Below are 23779 nucleotides of genomic sequence, written 5' to 3'. Positions count from 1 at the left end.
ATGGGAAAGATCCCTGTCAGCCACCCTGGTTTCACTGGGCTTCTCCTCCCTCCCCTTCTCACAAGGCTCATTTACTCTACAGAGAGAATGTACTTTGTACAATTTCAAATCCTTAGTGGGCCACTTTCCCTTTCGGTTTCTGGTCAGGAGCACACACCTGTCTTTCCTTTGAATTTCTTCACTCTTCCCACATATAAATTCACCTTTACCGAGATCAAAGGTCTCCAGTCACTGAAGCTCCATGTTCCTCTGCTCTTTTCACTTTCCTGCTCTTCTCCAAGGCTAACTTCCCAGTCCAGATTTTGATGCCCAGCTGTGGACACAGCTCACACTCCCACCTTAGCCAACTAGATTATTCAGAAAACCCCAAGTCAGTTTCTATTTGGGGTAGGTTGAACCACATCCTTCTACATGTTGACGGGGCTTAGCAAGAGAGAACCCCTATCACCCACAGTGTGCACCAGTCAGGACACCAAGTATGCCCTTGGGCCTAGCTCAGCCAGAGGACAAATGGAGAGGTCCACCAACACACCAGGAATTAGAAGTCACCACTGTCATGGGTCTACAATGCCTAGGCCTACACACAATCCCAAAGTTATGCAAGCTAATTATGTTTTAACAGCACCATATACATTACTAATTCTAAATCCAGCAACAGAAAAAGTTGACTCTTATATACAAATGTCACTCTAAGGTAGAATTGTGTCCTCTTTGTATCTTTGTATTCAGCTACCTACCTTAAGCATTCTAAATGCTGTATACATTCTCAGTGAACTGAGTACAACATAAAGCCTTAATTTTATTTATAAAACACACACATTATTCAGTGTTATATTCACTCTATAATGGGACACAGGTCTTGCCTGAAGTTTTTAAAATCACTTAAAATAAACTTCGAAAAGCTTCACTTCTCTGGAAAGTTCAAGAGCAAAGGGGAATTTACTTGTCAAACCAGATTGCACAACCCTTTGGCATAAGCTCAAATCAATGCCATAAATCATCACAACATTAAGAGCCTGGCTCTGCATTACTATAATTACAAACGTGAATGCATTTCATAGGGTCCTAGGTAAATACTATTTTTTTCAAGTTATAATGGACTACATTACTCATAGATGCCCACCAATGAGAGATAACTTAGGAAAAACAGATTACTAATTATAAGGCTTTTGAAAAAATCAGTACTTAACAAAATTTAAACAAAGGAACTTAACCTTTTTGTGTGCTTTTGCCACTTCAAATGAATTCATGTTAATTAACACATAAACTTCTCTTATTGGGGATTTTTCTGGGTTTTATATGCGGTTTTTCATTTTTGTTTTTGAAATCTTATGAACAATACCATTCATATATTGTGTAACATCTGATTCCATACAAAACTCAAGCATTAAAGAAATCACAAATATCTCTCTTTCCTAGTAACTTACCTTTCAGAACAAATTGGGTATCCTAGACATTATCCCACCCTACCCTTGCGAAGCAAGCCCTCCCAAAAATGACCAGGACAGCTCACCTGAGAGGCTGTGGGTCTATCGGAGACTCCAGGAGCAGCATGGCTCCAAGCAGGGGAACGGTGAGGGAGACAGCCAGCATCAAGAAGGTCACTCGGAACACACGGCCACTAAAGGAGCTGCCAGAATCAGGGAAATACAAATCAAAACCACAATAAGATACCACCTCACACCAGTCAGAATGGCTAAAATTAACAAGTCAGGAAATGACATATGCTGGTGAGGATGCAGAGAAAGGGGAACCCTCTTACACTGTTGGTGGGAATGCAAGCTGGTGCAACCACTCTGGAAAACAGCCTGGGGGGTTCCTCAAAAAGTTGAAAATAGAACTACCCTACAACCCAGTAATTGCACTACTGGGTATTCACCCTAAAGATACAAGCATAGTGATCCAAAGGGGCATGTGCACCCAAATGTTTATAGCAGCAATGTCCACAATAGCCAAACTATGGAAAGAACCTAGATGTCCATCAACAGATGAATGGATAAAGAAGATGTGGTATATATACACAATGGAATACTATGCAGCCAACAAAAGAAATGAAATATTGCATTCACGATGACATGGATGGAACTAGAGGGTATTATGCTTAGCAAAATAAGTCAAGCAGAGAAAGACAAATATCATATGATCTCCCTGATATGAGGAAGTGGATATGCAATGTGGGGGTTGTGGGGGGTAGGAAAAAAATAAGTGAAACAAGATGGGATTGGGAGGGAGACAAACCATAAGAGACTCTTAATCTCACAAAACAAACTGAGGGTTGCCAGGGGGAGGGGAGTAGAGAGAGAGTGGTGGGGTTATGGACATTGGGGAGGGTATATGTTATGGTGTGTGCTGTGAAGTGTGTAAACCTGGCAATTCACAGATCTGTACCCCTGGGGCTAATAATACATTATATGTTTATTTAAAAAAATAAAAATAAATTATAATTTTTAAAAAAGGAGCTGCCAGAGATGGAATATACAAAGGTGATCAGCAGCAGCTGAGATGGGACAAGTCCAGCTGGTCTCAAAGCCTGTGAAGCAAGAGCAGGCTTTTAGTCTGGTCTCATTGCGAGACCACTGACCTCTGCGGCTTGTGATGAAACTTTAGGACTGTTTGCTATGATTGGCAAACATGCTTCTGTTCTTTTTTTTAATCTTCCAGCTGTGTGGGAAAGTCTTATCAGTTATTTGCCAGATAGTCTGATAAACTGAACCTTCAATCTCCAAGAGATTTGCAGTCTCCAAGAGGGCAAATCAGAGAACTGGTAAACACAAAAATGGAATAAAGAGTGCGATGATGTAATGCAAACACACCCGTCTACAAGAGAAGATGTGTTTACCAAAAGTCACTATTTCCTAGTATATGGATTTAAAGCAGCAACGTTCAGTCTTATGGGTCTCTAAGATTCCCAGCTTTGGTGGATAAAAGAGATAAAGACAAATTCATGAAGCAAAGAGAACACAATACAACTTGCTGAGAGTCTGATTCTCCAGTCATTTTGCCAATCACACTACACCTTCAAGAATTCAGAAGCAAATCTCAGCTCTCGACCTTTAGAGGGCTGACAGATACTGACAGTTACTCACAAAGAATCTATACAATCACAATTCCAAGTCATCACTACTAAAGGCTTGGGAAGATCTAAAAGCTGCCTTGGGAATCTTGTGTGATGTTTTCGGACAAATGACCAATGGTAACTAAAACGATCCTCACTGACATCATTACTCACGTGGTAAACAGCACATTTAGCCTCTTCGCTACTTCATAGGATCATTACTTGCTTTAAGTGCATTCAAATTTATTATATACTTACATCAAGATTAACTTTAAGCAAATAAATCATGTGCTCCTAAGTTGAAGAATCTTTCCCTATCCCCTCCCCCCCAAAAAAAAGTTGACTTAAAAAAAATCAAGACTCACACTTAACAAACACTTCATCAAAGAGCTGCGTTTTGTTTGAGTCTTGACAGGCTAGCCTTCCACTGTATAAACCTGATTCCAGGTACAGTACAGAAATGTGGGGCCTAAAGGCCAGCTCTAACTTCCCCAACAGCCAGCTATGCCACTTCAGGCAGGTTTCTTCACATGAAGCCCATGGGCTCCCCACTATGTAAGAGAGTTTTGTAACCTCAATGCCCCACCCAATTTAAATATGCATGATTTTAATAAATGAAATGGCAAAAAATAAAGCATCTGTTTTGACCAGTAGAAATGAAAAGCAAAGGGAAAGAAAAAGAGGAGAGAGGAGAAGATTCTCCCCTAGTGCCTCCAGAAAGGGACACAGTCCTGTCGACACCTTGACTTCAGCACAGGGAGAACTGTCCGGGACTACCTAAAGTCAGAACTGCAAGTTCATCCTGTGTTGTTGTTTAAGCCATGATGTATGGGGTCATTTGTCATGTCAGCCATAGAAAACTAATCTAGTTTTCTAATTAAATTAGTTTCGTTGCCTGGAAGTAGGGTATTCCTGCAACAAATACCTGAATCTGTAGAAGTAGCTTTGGAATTGAGCAGCAGATAGAGGAAGGAAAAATACTGAGAAGTAGGATAGAAAATTTTGTCCAGATTTCCTTAAACAGACTTAGTAGAAAAACAAACGTTAAAGACTCTACTAGCTAGGACTCAGAAGGCAGTGAGGAGCATGGTAGAGGAAATGTACATGATCTCAGAAGATGCTTAAATCGTTGGGAACAGACAGACACCAAAGGCGCCACCGATAAGGGCTCTCAAGGATGTCAGAAACAAGTTAGTGGAAGCTGAAGGAGAGCAGATCCTTATTATACTACATCCTGCAGCAATGTGGAAAGCAGAACTTGTAAATGATAAGCCAGGATGCCGAGCTAAGGCCCTTTCCAAGCAGAGTAGAAGGTGCTGTCTGGTTTCTTCTCCTTTCTCTTCCAGAACAGGACAGTATAGGGAGTAGCACTGAGCACTTCCTTTTACCTTTGACATTTCCCCCTTTGGTAATGAGAACGCTATTCTGTGTCTATCTTCCTTCTAATAATCCTTCAAAAATGAATTTTCTTCCTAACTTCCCTCTCTGCACTCATACAGGGCTCAGAGCCCAAACCCTACCCAGGCAAAATGCCAGGTCGCCAGCCTTTCCCTCTTGCTACCTGGGAAAGGAGGTGATCCATCCTACAGACCTGGCTGGGAAAGGCCAAGGGTGCCCAGGCTCCTGGAAGGGATCCCTAGGAAGAGAAAATCCAGGCCAACCTCTACCTCCCAGCCCTGTCTCCTATCTCCAGGGCCACAGAGTCTTCTAATGCAACTGACTGATGCCACTCAAGTGTGCAAGAGCACAGTGCATGAAAATGCACATATGGCATGGGATCAGCTGCGAAACTGTCATGACAGCAGGCTGATGCAGCCTGCTGAGAGGTCTGAAAAGAAGAATGATAAAAACAATGACAATAAGAACATGCCACGCAACATGCTTCATGTGGGTAGCTAGCTAGGTGGAACTATGTATATCTCTACTTTTCAAAGAGAAAAGTGGTCAGAGAAAGACAAGTGTGCCCACAGCCCACTGCCAGAACTGAAGGAGCACAACAGAGGGCCAGGTCTGGTTCTAAAGCTGCAGTCACCATTAACAACGTCACCTGCTATGGACAAGCAGACAGAGAGAAGACCTACAGCCCTCAGGGCCGGAGTTGGAAAAACTCAGAACAACTTGATCATGACATTCTGCACATTTCGTATACATGGGATCATACAATATGTGACCTCCGTGAATGGCTCCTTCCACTCAGCATATGTTTTGAGGCTCATCCAGGCTGCAGTACAGATCAGTAACTCATTTATTTTCATGACTCAGCACTATTCCATTGTAAGTATATACTGGCATATCTCATTTTACTGTGCTTCACAGACATTACATATTTTTTTTATAAGTTTAAGGTTCCAGAATTCAGTGGAGGAGGTAACTGCTGATGTGGTAGAAACAGCAAGAGAACCAGAATCAGAAGTGGAGCCTGAAGATGTGGCTGAGTTGCTGTAATCTCATGATAAAACTTTCACAGATGAAGAGTTGCTTCTTATGGATGAGCCAAGAAAGTGATTTCTTGAGATGGGATCTACTCCTGGTGAAGAGGCTGTGAAGATTCTTGGAATGACCATGGGGGAATTAGAATAGCACATAAACTTAGATGATAAAGCAGTGGCAGATTTTGAGGGGATTGATTCCAATTTTGAAAGAAGTCATATCAGTGCTATCAGCAGCATCACCTGCTATAGAGAAACTGTTTGTGAAAGGAAGAGCCAATTGATATGTCAAATGTATCTTATTTTAAGAAACTGCCACAACCACCTTAGGCTTCAGCTACCATTACCCTGATCAGTCAGCAGCTCAAATGACAGTTAGCATTCTTGGACAATAAATTATTTTTTAACTTAATGTAAAGGTATGTACATTGTTTTCTAGACATAATGCTATCGCACACTTAACAGATTACAGTATAGTATAAACACAACTTTTCTATGCACTGGGAAACCAAAAACTTCATTTGACTCACATTATTAAGATAAAAGTGGTCTGAAACTGAACACACAATTTCTCAGAAGTACGCCTGTATCACAAGTGGTTTATCCACTCATTCCCTGACAGATAAGAGGGTAAGAGGGGGAAATAAGGTGTGATTACTTAATAGGTAAAAGGTGTTTTTATGGGGTGATGAAAAAGTTTTGAAACTAGAACATGTTGCCTAACACTATATATCACTAAACTATATACACTCTAAAGCAGGTAATTTTATGTCACGTGAATTTCACCTCAATTTTTAAAAGTGTTAACAGTGATGAAAATGTTCTAAACTTATATTATGGTGATTCTGGCAAAAATTTGTGAATATACTAAAAACCAATGAACTGGACATTTAAAAACTACATAAATTTTATCCTGTTAAAAAAACAAACAAACAAACAAAAAAGTCAATGACCCAACTGTGCAAACTGCCACTCTGAGGCCAGGATGCTGTAACTTAAGCAATTTTCTTTAAATGGCCTAAAGCCTTTTAATACAATAGAAATAACAGAGTATCTATATGGTAAAGCAGGACTGTTTACAAGTATAACTGACAGAAATGGCTGACCCTGTGGTTCTTTTACAAGCAGAATCCCCAGAGAGATAAATACAGAGGCACATGGTGAGGCTACACTGCACAAATCATTTGGGTAAGGTCCAATAAGGAAGTCCATGTCCTCGAAAGGGGGCTGATGTAATCACTCCTCCCCTACCTCCCCAGCCCAGGAAAGGTGCAGTCCCCTTAGGGGAAACTGAATTGTAAAATCTTTCACCACAGAGCTGTCATTAACATAAGTGGTGACAATGGCCAAAATGCTACTTTACCTTTTCCTTACCTGACATGATTCCACATAAAACACATCCTTCTCATTTGTCTTAGACTCCTATACTGTACATTCTTATAACACACTGTAGCTTACATTTTTTTTAAATCTTAAATTTAGTAATCCAACTCACAGATTGTGACATGCTGCTTCACATAATAGTAAAAGGCTCACTGATTCCCAGAAGAAAAAGTCCAGCCAGGACTGAAAGCGGGCGCTTCCAACTAGAAAGGCAGCCAGACACTGGGAGCCAATCTTTGCCAGAGTTCTAGTGAATGCCCTCTTAAAATCACAGTCTAAAAAGCTGAAGGAAAATTCAGAGGCCACCCAGTCCAATGCTCACAAATGTGGTCAGTCCCTGGCCTGCCTACACCAGATGACTGGGGCAACAAGGCCCAGGAATTCTTACTGGGCAAGCCAGCGTGGGACTGGGGAGCCTTTTTTCTTGTGCTCCTCAGTTGTCCCTGATGTGCAGCTGGATACCATCAACCTCATCCAACTCTCCACTGGGTGATAATATCCATCAGCATCCCCCTGGCTGCTCATGAGACACAGCCTCTACTGGAAAGTTCTATGGTCAAGTTTTACAAACAAACACTTAAACTCCTTTAGCAGTGCTGTCCAATGGAACTCTCTTGGTAATGACAGAAATGCAGCAACCACTAGCTAGGTGTGGCAGCTGAGCACCTGGAATGGGGCTAGCATGTTATCTACATGAGCTAAAGACAGCCACTGTGTACTGTATTTATTTCCTCACTACAGGCTGAGACCCATTAGCTCAACAGGCCCACCAGCACCAAACTCAAACTTTTATAGACAAGGTTATTTTAAAAATAGCCAAACAAGCAAACTTCTAGCCATTTAGAGTCTGCCTGTTTTGCATACTCTATAAATCTCACCAATAGCAGTCACCCATTGATAAGACAGGGCCTGGATATTTTAAGGCCCTGAGCTGCTGCTGTTGCCCCTGGAGCTCTCTGACCCAGAGACTCACCTAGATAGAGGAGGCTGCTCTCTTACCCTCCTCACTAACCTCCCTTTCTGGACTGGGGCCCTTCTCCTGTCCAAGTGTCACCCAATAAAGCTTGTGTGTGCCACTGCCACCTCATATCCATATCTTTTTTCCTTTATCAGCCCCCAAATCCCTCAAACTCCCTACACTGTACAAATGAGAAACTGAATTTTTAATATAGTCCAATCAAATTAAATAGCCACATAAGGCAAACGGCTGCCACATCAGACAGCACAGCTTCAACTCACTTAATCCTTCACACACAGCATTTAATAATCAACCACACACACATGCCAGGTACTACCCAGGGCCCTGAGAGTTTCCCACCCTCTATATATTCTAATAAATAAGCAGATACCAGAGAGTGACAAGTACAACAAAGAAAAACACAGCAGGGTCGGGGCAGGAGGAGGGGGAGGGCTGGCCACAATAGGGGTCAAAAGCAGGTGACCTCTGAACAGAGACTTCAGTGAAGGTAGGAAAATCTCAAACACCTGGGGCAGAGGAATGCAAGCATAAGTAACAGCGGGGGGGGGGGGGGGGGGCGCCTGGGTGGCTCAGTGAGTTAAGCTGTTGCCTTCGGCTCAGGTCATGATCTCAGGGTCCTGGGATCGAGTCCCGCATCAGGCTCTCTGCTCAGCAGGGAGCCTGCTTCCCTCTCTCTCTCTCTCTCTGCCTGCCTCTCTGTCTACTTGTGATTTCTCTCTGTCAAATAAATAAATAAAATCTTTAAAAAAAAAAAAGTAATAGCAGGACTCAAGAACTTGGCATGAGTGAAGAACACATACTTTAAGGGGTTAAGTTTAAGCCCCCATTCCCAAACCTTGGCCACAGAGACAGAATGGCCAAGGCAGGCAGGCAGGCTGAGGCATGGTAAGTGAGGGGAAGATGGTGGAACAGGTTTGGCCCACGGCCAGGGGCAGATCCCACCGGCCCTAAAGGCCAGGGAAGTGCCCGCCAGAGTGCAGGATCGATGTTCATGAAGGTTAGAGCATAAAGCAGTTCCCTCATTATTTTATGGGAGACATTGGCTGCTTGGGTCACCTCATGCAACATGTTCTAAGATAGACACTTTCCCTTTGCTTGCACTGACTGGGCCCAGATGAGTGCCCTCAGGAAGAACAAACCCTTGACCTCCCAGATCACACCATCCTTCACAGGCAAACCATCCCCAGTCCTGCAGGAGTCCCTCAGGTGGTGGGGCTTGCAGAACTTTCCTGGTTGTCTCAAGAGTTTGTAAAAATTCCCCCTAAAATGCGGTGCCCAGAGCTCAAAGCAAAGCTCTAGCCTAAACCATAAATGTCACTCCACAAAAAGGCTTTAATTGCCATGACTGAAAAGCAAGGAGATTTCACATAAAAATATGGGTTTCCAGCTTCTCTTGAAAAAGCAGAGATCTATGAAACCTAAGGCTGCAGGGCAGGTACACAGGATTTTCCGCTCCTCAGACACACATGCTCTTCTTCTCCTGGCCCCACACCTGCTCCAGACCTTAACACACCAGGATTTTCTAAGAACTAAACCAAATGATGGATGTATGTGCAGTGCTAAGACCAGGGTTTGGAACAAGAAAAGTGCTTCATAACTGACAGGTAGCAGGACTGCTGCTCTTCTGGAGGCATCTGAGTCTGTGACTGTCTGGCAGTGGAACCTCTGTACCTAAGCTCTGGGCACATTTATTTTGGCCCAAGGTTCATTCCTACAAACTCACAGTCACCTATAATTCTGCCTTTCCTCCACCTTTGCCTCCTGCCTCTGCACACCTGCCTCACGTTAACTTAAATAAAGGATACTCCATTTATCCCTCTCTATTTTCACTAACAAAGTGTTGCACATTTTGATGTTGCACATCATATTCTCTTTCCCAATCTGTGCTGACACATCCAGGAAGGCTGGCAACTTCCCTCCCAGATGCAGTTTGGGAAATAAACTTTTTTGCTCCAGTCTCTTAGAGAGCCCAAAGTGATGCTCACCTCCTTGAGGACATCTGCACCCTGGAATTTCCTAGATTTCTAAGCCCAAGAGAGCAATCATGGTGATGCAACAGGAGCTGTCAATAACTTTTGGCTCAGCCATGTGTTACAAAATCCTCTGTAACTTCACCAGGCAAACCTAAAAGGTGTTCTCCATCCCCTTCAGCATACAGGACATCAGGGCCTTGAGTCATAGACTGAAGGCTCCATGAGATCAAAAACAATCTGTGTTTTTTTTTAAAAAACCTATTAGTCACAAATCCATGGACGAGAGCCCCAGGTATCAAGGTGACCCCTGAACCTGAAAAAGTTAAATAGCAGCAAGCCCAGTCTTTTAACTGACTGCACCTTGAATTTGTTGGTTGCTCACATTCCTTTACACTGGGGCTCCCTGACTATAGATGCCTTCATTCATTTTAGCATTGAAAATAAGTTAGAAACAAGTTAAAAGAACGATCTGAAACACACATCCAAGGGGAGGGCTGAGAAGAAAACACTGATTCCTGACTCCCCATAACCACAACTTCATGATGGCCCCATCTGTCTCTCTACCCTGCCTTCCTTAATCTTCAGTCTTAAAAATGGAAACGGAAAATGAATATAGGAGGGATTCTTAATTAGCTTAAAATCCTTTAGAAGTTACTGAAAAACTGTTAACTTTTGAATATACTCACTCTTCAATCCTTAACAGTTACACAGAGACATTAAACAGCTACCCTCTCTTCCCAGACTGAACTATGTTCCAAAAGAGAAGGAACAGTATTAGTGTTGCAATCCTTCTGACAGAGTTTGTAAGGCATTTGGAGAAATTGATGCCAAATAACAGTAATTAAAAGTTTGCACTAGTATGTTAAAGTGCATAGCTCATCTATATTCCACACTGAAGAAAAGGAGTTAATGACCACATTCCTCAGTATAGCTTAAATACAGAAATTCAAGAGTTTTGGCATAAAACCTTATTTCCAAAGCATAATTTAAAAATACTCTTCTCAATCATTGTCCAGTTCCCACTGCTGTCCTCACTCATTCATTTCTGCTTCTCCTTTCACTCCATTACTCTAACTTTATATAAACCACTTGACTCCCATAGACTTAGGTACCCTCAGCTGTCAAACAGAGCTAACATTACATTTCATGTCAAGAGTCAGGAGACTAGCTAAGGTATCAGTAAGTGTCCCATCCACTAAAATCTACTGTCTTATTTCTGTTCTCTTGATTGAAGAACATACCATTCAAGGTCTTCTTTTTCCTGCTTAGCTCATCTAAAATTTACTCTACAGTTGTCAGATTTCTCCTTCCTTCAGATTCCTTTACTTCACCCACTATACACAATGCTTTCCTGTCTTTTGGTGAGTCCTCAACTTTTAAGGTAAATCAAGAAAACAGTGAGGTACTAGACATGATCATAAAAGAAATAAAAAAAAAGAGGAGAATTGCATCAGAAAAATAAGAAAAACAACTATAGAGTTACAATAATAAATGCAGAAAAAATGACAACTCACTTTAAAAAAACAGACCATTACAGATACATAGAAATGGGGAAGAGAAAGAGAGAAATACAGGAAAATAAGAATAACATTCATGGAGAGAAGTCAAGAAAATGTCTTAAATACACACGGTTTTGTAAAAGGTACAGTCAAAAAGAACAGCAGCAGATGATGATTCTGTAACATCCAGTTCATCCTGCCATTAAGTCAGAAATCCCACAGAGAAACTGAAAAACAATTTAATTAAATCTGCCCCTCTATCATGTGGTCAGGAGTGTCAGAAAAGCCCAGCTGAGAGTTGGGTCCATCCAACAAGTGCTCTCAGGTGCCATATGCCCTGGTTTTCACCACACTCCACCTCAAGGCAAACTCAGAGCCAGCTGCATTTTCATTTCCCATGTACAAGTACACGAGCAAGGCTTGCTTTCATGGTTTCTGTAGTGCAGCCATGCCAGTCCTTGCATGTCCATTCTAAAAGGCTCCTCATTCATCAGCAGACCATGACTTCACAATATCCACAATCAGTAAGGTGACCAACTTGTCCTGGTTTGCCCAGGGTTAGCAATGAAAGTCCTGTGTCTCTGGAAACCTCTGAGTTTATTCAGCATATTACTGACCTTCCCACCGGCCCTAGGAGTCAAATATCACCAAACTATCTTCTCTGCAAATTGCCTTTCTAAAACCAAAACACTCCTTCCTGCAATAGCTCTCCTTCAAGTGTGGCCCTTTTATTATCATCAGTGAATATTCAGTCTGTTCCCACAAAACCTAGCCCTCATTATGTACCACAACCCTAGGCACACCAATAAATATTTCCAATATTTCTATCAACTTCTAGGCTATCGGTTCTACAACTTTGAGGTTGGTGTCCAGGAGGCCTCTTGGTCCTCCCTAAAAATTTACAGTTATGAGACTCAGGAGACAAAATTAAAGGGGGGAGTGTAAGTATTATATTTTTTAATGCATGTCTTGAGTTTTAGCAACAAAACATAGTATACTCAAATTCTGGAAGGTTCAGAGACGTGAAGGCCAAAAATCTGAGTTTGTTTTGTTTTTTAATTAGGTAGGCATCAACTAGTTTTCTATGATTCTCCATCCCTATCAGGAAAAATCTGCAAGCCTAAACTCTCACAAAAGTTGCTTAACAATGTCACTTCTGTTCTCTACATTTTCCTGAAAACCACAGTGAAAACTGGTCACACAACGAGAGGTGGGAAGGTGCAGAAGAGCAGGTGCAGAGTCCAGCTCTTCGCGGGAACAGGAGCCGCGACCCGAGCATGCTTTCGGACTTCCTTTCAGAACAGGGACAGCGGGGAGCTGGGAAGACCTAGGACCGTGGCAAGGTGGCTCTCCCCCGGGGGACTGGGTAGGCCAGTAGGAAGGATAGGAAGGAGGGGGCGAGAAAGCTTGGGAAAGGCGAGGAAGCCACAGCTCTGTAAATTGGGGAAGGAATGAGGAGCAGAAAGGGGCAGATGTGGAGCGAGGCGGTCTCAGGACCCCAAGAACCAGGAAACAATGCTGAAATTGGGCGCAGGGTGCACCCAGGCCTTAAGGACCTGGCAAGTGCATTCGCTTGGTGGGAGCTTGTTTCTTCCCCCCATAAAACGAGTTTTGCCCGGGAAAGTAAATGGGATGAAGCCTGCAGAGCGCCTGGCAACGCATTTACCCAATTGCTGATACTGCCGTCCTAGTGGATGCAGAGGGTCGACCCGGCCTACCTGCCGTCCTTGGCCTCGGGTGCCTGGCCATCGTCCGTGACGACCTGCGACCGCAGGGGCCGCCGTTGCCGCAACCCGTCCGCCTCACTCATGGTGTGAGCCCTCAGTCGTCAAGCCCGTCACTAACCCGAACAGAGGAGTAAAAGCTCTGCCCCGGCCCGCCCCGGCCCTCCCCGGCCCTCCCCGATCCGGGCCACGCACCGCCCTCGGCCCCGCCCCGGCTGCGCGCGGAAGTGACGTGATTGGCGCGCTCCTTCCGTCAGCTGCCATGGCGCCCTCTAGAGCGTCCGTTGGGCGGTTCTTCTCGGCGGGATGGAGTGGAAGAGGTCGGGGAGGCCCCTGGCCAGGTGCGGGGCTCGGAAGTGGGCCCCGATCCAGTGAGGACGTTTCTGAAGCCCCAGATTGTGGGTAGTCTAACCCCGGGCACTTACAGCCCAGCCCTTCACTTCCTGAGTTCCTTTCACTGCTGGCGTTGGAACCCCCGCAGTCGGTAGGCGGGTGAACGTGCACATCGGCGGCGCTGGGCTGAGGTGGTGGCCCCTTGTGTGGGTAGAATGTGGCACTGCATGTTAAATGACAAAGAGCCTGGTTCTGGTTCGTATAGGCGGGGTAAATAAATAAATAAACAAATAAATAAAAATAAAACGAGTTGCATTGGAGCTTGGTTCGTACAGGCGTGGTAAAAATTAATTAATTAATTGATTGATTGATTGATTGACGGGTTGTATTGGAGGCTAGGAGGGCAGTAATGCTCACCGGAAAATCATATGACCTTTTACAAACAGATCCCTTTAAGGGGAAAATTTGGGACATATATGCTGTTCTTTAGATTAAGGCCACTGAATATTAAATCTTTTTGCTACAACAGAATATTTGATAAGGTTTGTGTAAGGGTTACCCTTGGAAGCAAAAGCGGGGTATATAGAAATCATTGATTACAATATAAGATCTAAGAAAGCACAAAGCAATCCTCAGTTCAAACATTTAACAATATTTTAACCAGCTAGGTCTATCTCTAGGTGCTGGGAGGTGATGGTGAGCAAACCATAGACAAGCTCCCTCACTGAAATTAAACTGGTGAGAGATAACTTTAATCAGGTTATCATAAAGATAAATGTGAAATGTAAAAATTGCATTACAGGGAAATAACATGATCTTATGAGAGTATTTCATGGATTAAAGACCTGAGAAATGACTAAGATTTTTAGAAGAAACAGGATTTCCAGGCAGAGGGAACCATATCCCATTATTGTGCATCATTTTTAGGAAAGTCATGTTCAAAATGGAGTATCAAGAGTTAATTTCCTTATTGCAACTAAAGTCTTTCCTGATCAAACATGCCATTGCCGTTCCTAGTGTTAGGTGGCACTAGAATCCCACATGGCTGTGGTAAGAGATGAAGAACCAGCATGAGTTCTGCAAGGATTACCAGGTCTGGCAGGGATATATAAGGCCTTGGCAATATTTTACTTCATTTCCGATCCAATACGATCAGGATAGCGGTTAGATCCAGGATAGTTCAGACAGCCCTGCATGATCTGGACCTGTCAGGATAATCCTATCTGGATTTTTCCCTCTTGAGTTTTAGACACTCAGCATTGCTTGTTATTTTTAACTATGCCTCCCTGCTTTTGTCCATCTTATTCCTTCCTGTGAAAATGTTTTCCTTCACCACTTGGCCAAAACAACTTTTGTCATTTAGGACTCACTTCAAGCATCATTGCTGAAAACTCTTCCCCTTTTCTTAAGCAGAACATCTTTGTTTCTAAGCCACTTTGAACATACCCCAAATATAGGATTTAGCTTATTGGATTAGAATTATTTGTATTCCATGCTCAGCATTAAAGCCCACCAATCAAAACAGTCAGGAACATACCTGTAAGTAATAGTAATAAGAAGTTAGGTTTATTGAACTTGTCATAGCAAAGAAATTAACCAGAGGACCTGTGAGGCACCTAAAAAATGGGAGGGTTATGGAAGGTCCTTGAGGGGTTAAGGCTGGTGTTTGTAACAGATGGTCTTCGCAGAGATGGGCCAGAATTTATAAACTAGGAGACTCATTGCGGGGGAGCCCATGGTCCTACCTGGAACACATGAATCCAAGTGGAGTTAATTGGGAGATCAGCTTGTCTTGTTTCAGAGAAAATGGTCTGAATGAGCTAAATTAGAGGGTTTGAACTTGTATTGTGTTGGGTGGCACAGTTTAGTACCGTTTTTCATGGTGAGATCCACATTGCCTATTGTGATTTATTTCAGTTCTCTCCCCAGGCTGTAGCCTAGCTGCCACCCAGTTAGCAGGGAGATGGAAACAATGTAATTGGTTAGTCCAGGTTTATCAACCTCAGCACCACTGATATTTTGGGCCAGATAAGTCTTTGTTGGGGGTGGCAGGGAGAAGCTCTCCTGTGCATTGCGGGATGTTTAGCTGCATCCCTGGTCTCCCAACAGGTAGATGTTAATAGAATCCCACCTAGTCATGATAATCAGTAATGTCTCCGAAAATTGCCAAATATCCCCTGAAGGCAAAATAGCCCCTGATTGCAAACCACTGGGTTAGACCAACCAGAAGCCACCCTCATGCACCCTGAGAATGGGGATGAAGCTCACTTGCATTGAAATTGACCCACATGGAAGTTACTTATCTCAACAAATCAGGGTTCTGCCAGCAGGGAAGGAGCGACAGTGATGCTGAGAGAGCAGCCAGTAGGGTGCCTCATGGCTTAAACTAGCTCTCGATTTGCTCCCTATTTCCCTGTGTCCAGTACAGTGGACATAGGGAATGCTCCCTATTTCCAGTCCAGTGCTTTTTCCCTACCCTATACTGTTTCCATTCCTTTTGTAGATATCTCTTGAAAGCCTTTCAGGCACTTAGCCAAGTGCTATGACAAAACAAAGGTGAAATAAGGTAAGCCAACGTGCAGACATATTATAATCCCAGGGGGGAGGTTAGCATAATAACCAATCTAAAACAGGGCCATGGAGGAACTACACAGTGCATTGAGGGCTACAAGGAGCAAGTCCCATCAGGTAGCAGTGCCCAGAGAAGATTTCATGGAGAAAGTGACCAGTGAACCAGGCCTTGGTTAAGTAGGATTATAATGGGCAGGTTGAGGGGATGGAAGAGGACAAGAAACAGGCTTAAGAGGAAGGCGTCGGGTGTCTATGGATTGATCAATAAGAGGGTGACTATCAGTGTAGATTTCAAGGTTATGAGTAATAAAGGAAGAAGAATCATCTAAAAGACACTAAAGGGGTGAAGAAGAACAGCGATGGACTGAGCCCTTCTTCCCACCCTGCATCCAGGATTTCAAGCTAAGTTGTTGTGTTGGAATAGGAAGCGCTGGTGTCAGCTCAGGTGGGACAGTGGAGAGCATAAAGTTAGATCATGTAGAATTACTTGTTTAGAGTAGGAAATTATCTTAGAGATCAACCAGTTGCCAGACACAGACATTCATGAAAGTCCACTTAAGATGAGGGAGGGATTTATTAGAAGGATATGGGGATATCCCATGGAACTCCAAAACAAAGTGCAGCCCAACCTCACAGGAACTGGTATGAGAACCTGGAAAAACAGCAGTATTCTTCTCAACCTCCCTGGTACCCCACTGTGTTTTGTCTCTTACCCTGTGTGATTTGTGACATGCCTTATTATGGGACTGTCCATCTTTGTCCTTGATGCCTTTTATTAGAGCTGAATACAGTGACACAGGCTACAATCTGACCTTGAGTTAAAAGGAGAAATCTCGGGTTTCTTTTAGCCTCTAGGAAATGTTCTTGCTTTTCCAAAAATAAAAATTAAAAAAGGAGTGATAGGGTCCTGCCCTTTCTTATCCTGCTCTGACCCCAGAGTTATACTTAGAATGGCAGTAGCATCTTTGTGACAGTGGAAAATCACCCTGAGGTCTAGAAGACAACACTATGAGAACAGAAAACCCAGGCTGCTGACTCTTGCCAGTAACCACGTACCCTTGGGCTTCTGGGTAACATGAGGAAAACCACCCCTTGTATATCCAAGGTCGGTCAGCTGAGCAGTATGTGCTTGCTCCTAAATGCATCCTATCTCATATGCCAGCATTCTCTGCTTGGACATGCCCATGCATACAATTACTGCCTCAATCCCAGCTCTTCATGACCTTCCATTTCAGGTGTCCCACCAGTTAACTACTCTTTTTATCTGCAGATATCTTTAACTAACTCTTTATCTATCTTTTTTTATATATAATTTTTTATTTTTTATAAACATATAATATATTTTTATCCCCCGGGGTGCAGGTATGTGAATCACCAGGTTTACACACTTCTTTATCTATCTTTAACTAACTCTCTTTATCTGCATTCCAGATTCCTGGAAGCAGACTCTGATGTTCCCGACTTTGGTGAGATGCTCACGTCCGATTGCCATGTTAGAGGACCAGGTCCCCTGTTCCACTGAGTATTCAGGGCAGGGAGGAATGAGAGAGGAGACTAGGTGGCACAGGCATGAGCAGGGTGGGGATGGCACATTGAATGATGTCTGCCCCAGTGAGAAGTAGGCAAGGGGAGAGATAAGGATTATTAGTAAGCTGACTGGAGAAAAGTGCCTTAATTACCCTAATGAGGAGGATTCTTAAGGTCAACACTGACTTGGTAGGAAAAGTTGCTCAGTAGGAAAGACATTCACTAGTCAGCATCTACATAGACCTGGACATCATTATTGTTACCTCTGTTGAGAAATGAGCTCATCTGCTCCATCGTTTCCTTGGGAATCTTAGCACTGATGTATCCTGGTTGACACAGGTCACTTGTTAATTACATTTCATCACATCCAGAAACCGTTTCTTGAAAACAACCAGTTATTTCCCTTTGGACAATTTCTGCCCTTCCTTTTTGTGCAAATGTATAAAATTTAAGTGTTTCATTGGCTCAGGAATAAACAGATGTGTGCTTGGCTGAAGTGACATCCTTCTTGGGGAAAGAATCAGCCCAAAATGATGCTGTGCATCCAGAAGGCTGCTCAGCAGAAGTTTGGTCTGCAGGAGCAAGGAGACTAGACACAGTTACCCAGTTGGTGGATCTTACCAAGAAAATTACACCTTATCTGCAAAGGAAGTTGGCAGGTCATCTATTCCAGCAGGCATTCTGAACTCCTTGGTACTTTCCAGTTTGTTGATGATGTTCTAGGCCAGCCAGACGTGGCTTTCTTCCCCTATGCTCTTTCTAGGTGTACTTTACCTCAGATTTTTGCCCTCTGGTTTGTCACTTCCTTGGTCATAGTTGGTACACTTTGTTGCAAGCCCCAGGGTCACTAACCAGCTCCTTCTCTGCTATTTGGAATAAAGACTAGTGGAGACAGGAACTTCCCCTTCACATTCTGCAAAGACCACTGTGATGGAACTCCCTGGGGGTGTGCTTGGAAGGTCACAGCTTGCCTCTGGCATGGCTGATTGGGAACAAATTTGGGGGCATCCCCTATTCTCTACATATCCTTAAGATAGGGAGAAGAGGAATCTGGACAACTGAGAAAAAGAGTGTAGAAACAGAGGCTCCTTTTTTTTCTTCCCCCTCTTTTCCCTCTGAAGAGCAAGATTAGTGAGAACAAAAATGGTACTCTGATACTTATAAACCAGGGCAGCAGACAGGAGGGCTTTCTGGGGGACAGAGACTCAGGGAGATGATCCCAGTGCCAGAAGCCACTTTTTCCTGAGTGCATCTGCAGACTCCAGAGGAGAAAGTTGAGAGGCCATGTGGAGTTTCAGACAGCTCATTCTGAACTGGGTCATAGACACACTGGTTAAGATCCCTCCCTATTGAGTCATGGTGAAGGGAGCAGTGGTTCAAAGTGCTGGTTGACCCAATGCCACACTTGCTTGCACTGTCCTTAGAGTCCCATTCCTAAGTAAATCACCCACATGCAGGCCCTCATCTCAGGCTCTACTTTCAGGACACAGGAGATAAAAGCAGTAAGAGATCTAAAAAATAGAAGGTGAGATGTTCCAACATATGGGAAGTTCGGGATCTGCAAAAAAGGAGACCAAATAGATGAAAACTGTATTTGAGGAGACAATGAGTGAGGTATTTCCTTTTTCTTTTTTTATTGTTGAATTTATTTATTTTTAATTTTATTTTATTTTTCAGTGTTCCATGATTCATTGTTTATGTACCACATCTAGTGCTCCATGCAATACTTGCCCTCCTTAATACCCATCACCAGGGTATTCCACCACCCATTCCACCACCCCTCTCCCCTCTAAAACCTTCAGTTTGCTTCTCAGAATCCACAGTCTCTCATGGTTCATGTCCCCCCCTCCAGTTTCCCCCCAATTCACTTTTTCTTTCCTTCTCTTAATGTTCTCCCTATTATTCCTTATGTTCCACAAGTAAGTGAAACCATATGGTAATTGACTTTCTCTGCTTGACTTATTTCACTCAGCATAATCTCCTCCAATCCCGTCCATGTTGATATAAAAGTTGAATGTTCATCCTTTCTGATGGCTAATATTCCATTGTATATATGGACCACATCTTCTTTATCCATTCTTCTGTTGAAGGGCATCTGGTTCTTTCCACAGTTTGGCAATTGTGGACATTGCTGCTAAGAACATTGGGGTACATATGGCCCTTCTTTTCACTATATCTGTATCTTTGAGGTAAATACCCAGTAGTGCAATTAGAGGGTCATAGGGTAGCTCTATTTTTAATTTTCTGAGGAATCTCCACACTGTTTTCCAAAGTGCCTGCACCAACTTGCATTCCCACCAACAGTGTAAGAGTGTGCCTCTTTCTCCACATCCTCTCCAACATTTGTTGATTCCTGTCTTATTAATCTTAACCATTCTAACCAGTGTAATGATATATCTCAATGTGGTTTTGATTTGAATTTCCTGATGGCCCATGATGAAAATTTTTCATGTGTCTGCTAGCCATTTGTATGTCTTCTCTAGAGAAGTGTCTGTTCATGTCTTGTGCCCATTTTTTGATGTGATTATCTGTTTTTTGGGTGTTGAGTTTGAGGAGTTCTTTATAGATCTTGGATATCAGCCCTTTGTCTGTGGTGTCATTTGCAAATATCTTCTCCCATTCCATGGGTTGCGTCTTTGTTTTGTTGACTGTTTCCTTTGCTGTGCAGAAGCTTTTGATCTTGATGAAGTCCCAAAAGTACATTTTTGCTTTTGTTTCCTTTCCTTTGGAGATGTGTCTTGAAAAAAGTTGCTGTGGCTAACATCAAAGAGGTTACTGCCTGTGTTCTCCTTTAGGATTTTGATGGATTCCTGTCATGAGTGAGGTATTTCCAAAACTGATTAAGATGGATATCAAGCTACAGATCTAACCCTACAGAGCCCAAGTGGGATGAATAAAAACAAGTCAATAAAAAATAATATTGCAAAAACCAAAGACAGCTGGTATTCACAGACCCAGAAATTATGTATTTATTTGGTCTATTCATATTATACAACAAAATTTCCAAACTGATGAAGGGAAAACTTACAGAACTCCAGTTAGAGGTCACTACAACTCTATTTGGCATCACCACACCCTCCAAAAGCACTCTCTCCAGGAAAAATTCCTCTTGGCCTGGATTTTGGCTTCTTAACCCAATCCAAAATAACAGTTCATAGAGCTACGCAGAGGTCAACAGTAAACACCTAAAGAAATAATAATAAAATAATAAAAATAAAATACAGTTGATATTCTTCAAATCTCTTGCAGGAAGGGGCCACACCTTTGGTTTGAGCTTGGGGATCAAGGGTGGAGCCAGACAAGGGTGGTCCATGCAGGGGGTGCAAAGTTAGCTCTACAACAACCAAGAGCTCATGTTAATTCCACAGCCCTCTCTCCAGTCAGGCAAGGGAAACTGCATGAGAATTCATACTCCCTTTTCTTCACCATGAACTCATTGTGGTGAGTAAATCAGGGATGAGCATTCACCTGAACCAACTCATGATCTCTCTTTAGATAAATACTGTGCACTTATGTCATGAATGTTAGCTGTGATTTCTTTTTTTCTATTTTATTTAATATGGACATTTGCCCTTTAGAAATTATGTTGAATAGTTGAATTTTTCCCTTTGAGCACAACTTTTCTTTTAGCTGCTCTAAATGAGAACTATTCTTCAACAACATCACATACTGCTTTTCTTCTGAATCTGAATAGAATTTGCCTCTGGGATTTATGGTTATTGTCAATCATGCTGTCCTGGAGACACCCTTAACACTGAGATTAGCTATCTCTGGATCCCAGTCCAACCCTGTTTCCACACCACTGATGTCTCCTCTTTCACTGTAGCTTAGAGAAACAATACATGAATGGTTCTAGAACTAAAATCAGCACATTCATACCATCAATTTTAAGAGTTAGATTTTATTATACATAAACCAAGGGAAATAGAAATATATACCCCCCACAAAAAAAGGATGCTACAAGCTTGAAAGTTCTCAAGATAGCTATATTTAGACAGAGGTATAAACATTGCCAATATGGATTCCCCAATATGCCAAACATTAAAAATGTACCCTCTGACCATCTTCATATTTTTTCATAAGCAGAGGCACAAAAGATTCTCACAATTCTAAATGTTACAAAGAGCATGTGCATGTAAATCCACATACTACATGTGTGTATTTGTACATTCTTCCAAAATATAAAAGTACAAAAATAAAATTTCTGCCTTTTGTATCTGGGGAAAAAAACATGATTGCTTCTAGTTCTCAGTCATCTGAGCAGGCACATGTTACCAGGCTTTTCCTCTTCCTGTGCTGCCAGGAGGTACACAGAAATGGAGATGACAGTGATTTTCATTCCAGGAAACCAAATCCAGGACAAGGGGAAACAAAAGCTAAGCATGTCTCATAGTACCTCTTCATAGGTTCTCAGCAGTAAGAAGGCAGGGCTTAGCACAGACTTCACACAGGGGCAGTATGGGTTATGCTCTGGGAGAGGACTGCTTCTGACACAGTAGGAAATGAGCAAATCTGAGAACTACATTCTGGAAGGACAGTTAAGGGTATAGGCACTGGGTCTTGATTAGAGGTCATCACTGAGAGGCAGCTTGCTTGTCTTTGTACTTCTGGTAAGCACTCAGGATTTCTGTGATGACACTGGGGTCCTCCAGGGTGGTCGTGTCCCCCAGATCCTGACTTCTGCCTGTGATTATCTTCCTCAGGAGCCTCCGCATGACTTTTCCAGACCGAGTTTTTGGAAGACGCTTCACTACCTGGCAAGGAAGAGGTACAGCATTCAAGTTTGGGTGGCACCCAGACTCCCAGCAGTATCCAATTGTGTTGGGATAGGAAAGGTTCTGCCCCAGGGATGACACACTCACTAGGGACTCAGGAATGAATGACTGAGCTGCCAGAACAAACCTAGAGAACACGAAGGCCTGTGTTCTCTTTTTTTTTCTTCCCACAGTTTGGACATAAATTAATATCAACCCAAAGGTCAGGATCAACCATATGTTAGGGGTTTTGCTGAAGCCCTTCTTCAGGCAGGGTCTGCCCATACTCACGTCTGCCTCACTGACGATACCTCTGTCTCCCATTTGCTATATTACTGACAGGTCCCCAGTAGCAACAGAACCATGCATATGCCATGGCAACTGGTCTCCATCCACTGACCCAGGCCAAGGTTGCTTTTTGCTGACGTAAGAGGTAAGAGCTACTATAGAGAAAATGTTTGTCTTGTTCAGTGTTTGAAAATTTAGCATTTAACATTTTCAAACAATCATGACCCCCTTAATGTCAACAGGAATATGCTAAGAGCTGTGTTTTGAACTTATTTAACAGTAATCCATCTTTGAGAGGGGTGAGTTCACCTATGGGAGTTCAGGTCTCCCTGAAACTCTGTTCCAGGCCAACAGCTTGAATTTGTGTAATACCAGATGAGCCCGGGGCCACTCCTACCTCCACGGATCTGCTCTGAACCAATGAAGACTGTGGGGAAAATGTTAATAAAGGAGTGGAAACCTAATGGGACTGGAAAGGTGGCCCCACTCTTCCCCAGACCTGACTCCCAACATAGACTCCCTCAGATAGGGGTATGGCGTGTTTTCTGCACTGACGCCAGATGTGTTCGGAAACCAGATGTGTTCAGAAACCGTGTGTGTGTATGTATTCATATATCTATATATAGACATATAGATACATATATAGATGTATGTATATATATTCAAAGTGCTGAATGGAACAATCTGCAGCTAAGAATACTCTATCCAGGAAGGCTGTGACTTAGAACAGAATAAGATATAAAGAGTTTCCCAGACAAAAACTAAAGGAGTTTGTGACCACTAAACCCACCCTGCAAGAAATATTAAAAGGGACTCTTTTTAAAAATTCTTTATTTAAATTTAATTTGGTTAACATATACTGTATCATTAGTTATACCAAGGTAGAATTTCGTGATTCATCAGTTGCATATAACAGCCAGTGCTTACTACATCAAGTGCCCTCCTAAATGCCCATCACCCCGTTACACATTCCCCCTACCCACCTCCCCTCCAGCAACCCTCAGTTTGTTTCCTAGAGATCAGTATCTCTTATAGTTTTCTTCCCCCTCTTACCTTCATTTTATATTTTTTCTTTCCCTTCCACTAAGTTTCTCTGTTTTGTTTCTTAAATGGCACATATAAGTGAAATCATGTGGTGTTTGTCTTTATTTGACTGACCTTTTTGCTTAGCAGAGTACCCTCCAGTTCCATCAACATCACTGCAAATGGCAAGATTTCATTCTTTTTGATGGCTGAGTAATATTCCAGTGTGTGTGTGCATGTG

General features: G+C 42.8%; 2 protein-coding genes across 4 annotated transcripts in view; both read right to left on the bottom strand.

Moving 5' to 3' along the window:
- Window positions 1–13220, bottom strand: part of APMAP (adipocyte plasma membrane associated protein) — a 45695-nt gene extending 32475 nt beyond the window's left edge. Inside the window, exons 1-2 of one of the 3 annotated variants that reach the window (XM_059406424.1) lie at window positions 13037–13220; window positions 1514–1630 (exon numbers count right to left, since the gene is read on the bottom strand). In XM_059406424.1, the coding sequence (XP_059262407.1) occupies window positions 1514–1630; window positions 13037–13128 (209 nt within the window). In that variant the 5' untranslated portion in view covers window positions 13129–13220. The remainder of the gene's footprint in view (window positions 1–1513; window positions 1631–13036) is intronic. The other 2 variants (XM_059406426.1, XM_059406423.1) reach the window with 2 other exon arrangements.
- An 8134-nt stretch (window positions 13221–21354) lies between these two features.
- The window catches only part of ACSS1 (acyl-CoA synthetase short chain family member 1), a 60506-nt gene continuing 58081 nt past the window's right edge, over window positions 21355–23779 (bottom strand). Inside the window, exon 14 of the mRNA XM_059406422.1 lies at window positions 21355–22227. Within this exon, the coding sequence (XP_059262405.1) occupies window positions 22048–22227 (180 nt within the window). The 3' untranslated portion in view covers window positions 21355–22047. The remainder of the gene's footprint in view (window positions 22228–23779) is intronic.

This window comes from Mustela nigripes, chromosome 7, assembly GCF_022355385.1.
Source record: "Mustela nigripes isolate SB6536 chromosome 7, MUSNIG.SB6536, whole genome shotgun sequence".
Classification (NCBI taxonomy): Eukaryota; Metazoa; Chordata; class Mammalia; order Carnivora; family Mustelidae; genus Mustela; species Mustela nigripes.
The sequence above is the reverse complement of the archived record's forward strand: the minus strand, read 5'-3'. Positions and strand labels throughout refer to the sequence as shown.